At 34.1% G+C, this 2,865-nt stretch overlaps 1 protein-coding gene across 1 annotated transcript; it reads left to right on the top strand.

The window, feature by feature from the left end:
* The first annotated feature begins 703 nt into the window (after positions 1–703).
* LOC127738207 (uncharacterized) lies at positions 704–2,725 on the top strand. Its single transcript, XM_052249376.1, has 2 exons — positions 704–1,300; positions 1,860–2,725. The coding sequence occupies exons 1-2, from the start codon at positions 1,216–1,218 to the stop codon at positions 2,372–2,374; spliced, it is 600 nt and encodes a 199-aa protein (XP_052105336.1). The 5' UTR covers positions 704–1,215; the 3' UTR covers positions 2,375–2,725.
* The last annotated feature ends 140 nt before the right edge of the window (positions 2,726–2,865 follow it).

The raw sequence follows: 2,865 nt of genomic DNA on the forward strand, positions 1-2,865 counted from the left end.
AAAAATAGAACATGGGGGTAAAATGTAGATTTTGGGTTATATCTCTGAAACCAAAGCTAATAGTTTAAAAGTTTTAAAGCAATAGAAGAGAACAGGATGTATACTGAACCCCTGAAAAATTCAAATATTTAACTTACAAAATTCCTGATCATAACAGCATGTTTATCTAGTTTTTCAAATTTTTTTTTTAGAGAATGAAGAAAAAAGGGGTGAAAAGAGATAAATCCCAAAACAGAAAACAGAATAGAACTGGTAAGAACCCATATTTTATCTATAATTATACACTATGTATAAGCAAACTGCTTCATTTTTACCATTTGGATAAAGGTTTTTGTCTCGCCTGCGACTTCTGTTGCAGAAAGCAACACATAGGGATAGTGATCCGGGGGCAGCATTAACTAATTACTTAAAAGCTTAATATTTCAGAAGGTGGAAGACCTGGATGCTTCATACTTTGTATATAGATGCCTTATGTTATGAAGTTTCCATCTGTCATATGTCCATTGTCCTTGACCTCATTTTTAAAGGCAGTGCTTTAATGCCTTTCTAGTTGCCGGGTTAATCCTTCCTTCCGCGATATCCAACTTATCTACGTGGGGGGTCATTAGGCTCCAAGTAGATCCGGAAATGTTGAATTCTCTCCTCTTCTTATTGTGATATAAAATGTTTTTTGTTTCATTTCATTTACAAATAGAGAAACGATCATTGTGTTTTGTTAGTTTTAAAAACTTTTGATATATTTGTATTTTGCATTATAAGCAGTCAACCGATTGACAAACTAGAATTATTTGAATTCCGTGTGGAAAGAGCTCGGGTTAATTTCGAGTGTTATCTGCAATCTAGATGTTTATAAATCATTTCAGTCGTTGATATAATAATTAAGAGTCGACTGAACATTAATTATATTATACAATTTAAAGCGCATTTCTGTCTATGCACGTGAACCCGTCTAACGTTATTGTTATTTCGCAGTTATATAAAGTAGCAAATTATCGTTCCTGAATAGGTGGCGCCGTGGTAGCCGATCCTGTACCTCAACTTCCGGTTTCTGCACTGTGCAACTATTTCAGTTACATTTTTAATTAACGATGCCAAGTACTTGTTGTTGTGTACCTGGATGTCATTTAAGAGGAGGACATGCATTTCCAAATGACTTAAAAAGAAGGAAAAGTTGGATCAACGCCATGGCCCAAACGCAGATTGGACGAGAACACGATGAAATCGTGGAGTCCATCTCAATCAGCTGTTGTTTGCAAGGCACATTTTACTGAAAAAGACTACGTGCAGGAAACTATTCATGGTAAAACTCTATTTTCTTTTTGAAATATATAGTTATATATGTAATCGCCATGCGAATAAACCAAAGTATGTTTACAACCGCAATTATTGTTTTAGAATAAAAGGGGGTGGTTAATTCAAGACGTCATAATTTTTTGGATTACGATTCAATGTGATCTGTGTGAGATTTTTTGGTGATTGCTACAATTATAATGATTTCTTACAAGAGGTATATCATACTGAGAATTATTTTAGCAGTAATTATGCTAATGTAGTAATGACAGGAATGCATAAGCTATGCCTCATAGACTTTCTTGAAAAATATCAATGACAATGTTAACAGGAACAAAACAGTGACATGCTTTCATCTATATTATAGTTATTTAGGTACAGACAATGTACGTTTGTTGCATAAGTCTCTCATTGGATTTACATAACATACATTGAATCAGGCAAACATAGTTTTATCCAGATTGTAATGAATAAATCTAGTTAATATTTCGCCAGGTAATACAAAGTATACATTGCTAATGGAAGTTCATTTAATTATCAAAAAACTAATGTTTTATAACCTTTTTCAGGGCGCAAACCCACCATACAGAGACTTAAGTCTACTGCCATTCCCAGCCTATTTTCCTGGACCAAGCAAGAGACTGAATCGTCCGCAAAAAGAAAAATCAGGGCAGTTTCCTGTGAAAACAAAAGAACTAAACTTGATGAATATTGTAGTAGAAATCTAGAGGAAAGTTTTGATTGTAAAGTTGGTTTTCCTGAAGAAGTCATTCATACTGCAGAAAGGATTTATGACTGTCCACCACCAACTGCCGAGCTAATGTTGAGCTTCCAAGATGGAATTACTCAAACACTATCAATGTCTATGTTTTCAGCAGAGAATTTTGAAATGAAGACACGTGACACAGCCATGCATTTTTATACCGGTTTAGAGTTGTATACTAAATTTTTATTTGTTTTGACCACACTTTGTCCAACAGCACATTGTTTGAGATACATATATTTTCAAATTGATAGGGTGTCAGTTGAAAATCAGTTTTTTTATGACTTTGATGAAATTGAGGCATTATACAACCAACTTTGAACTTTCTAGATTCTAGATTGAATCTAGTGTTAAGAATGTTGTGATACATGGATTGTTTTTATGCCTAAACAGTGGTGTGAGGCTAACACTTGGCCATCTAGTGGTTTAGTCAGGCATTTTTCGCCATCCAACTTCAAATTAAAGTTTCCTACGACTTGGATTATTATTGACAGCACAGAATATCTCGTGATAAAACCTAAAGCTCCTAGAGCTCAGGCAACCTTTTCATCATATAAAAACAGAAACACTGAAAATACTTGTATGTTCGACGCCTGGTGGTTTAGTCAACTATGTCTCTAATGCATATGTTGGTTCTACCAGTGACTATGAAATAGTTGAAAGATGTAGAATACAAAAAAAGAAACAGAATTAGTTCCAAAACTCAAAAAGTCTCCAATTAACATGTGCACATAGAGCGAATTATTGGACTTGGCAAAACATACAAAATTCTCACAAATCCTATGAATGGAACTGAAACAAAACTTTCATCT

This window comes from Mytilus californianus, unplaced genomic scaffold (assembly GCF_021869535.1).
Source record: "Mytilus californianus isolate M0D057914Y unplaced genomic scaffold, xbMytCali1.0.p SCAF_4, whole genome shotgun sequence".
Taxonomy (NCBI): Eukaryota; Metazoa; Mollusca; class Bivalvia; order Mytilida; family Mytilidae; genus Mytilus; species Mytilus californianus.

What these genes read in the sequence shown, in the direction of transcription:
- LOC127738207 (XM_052249376.1), top strand. Translation starts at nt 1,216, where the DNA reads ATGAAATCGTGGAGTCCATCTCAATCAGCTGTTGTTTGCAAGGCACAT. An exon ending in CGTGCAGGAAACTATTCATG is followed by an intron (nt 1,301 to 1,859) that starts GTAAAACTCTAT and finishes AACCTTTTTCAG; the next exon opens with GGCGCAAACCCACCATACAG.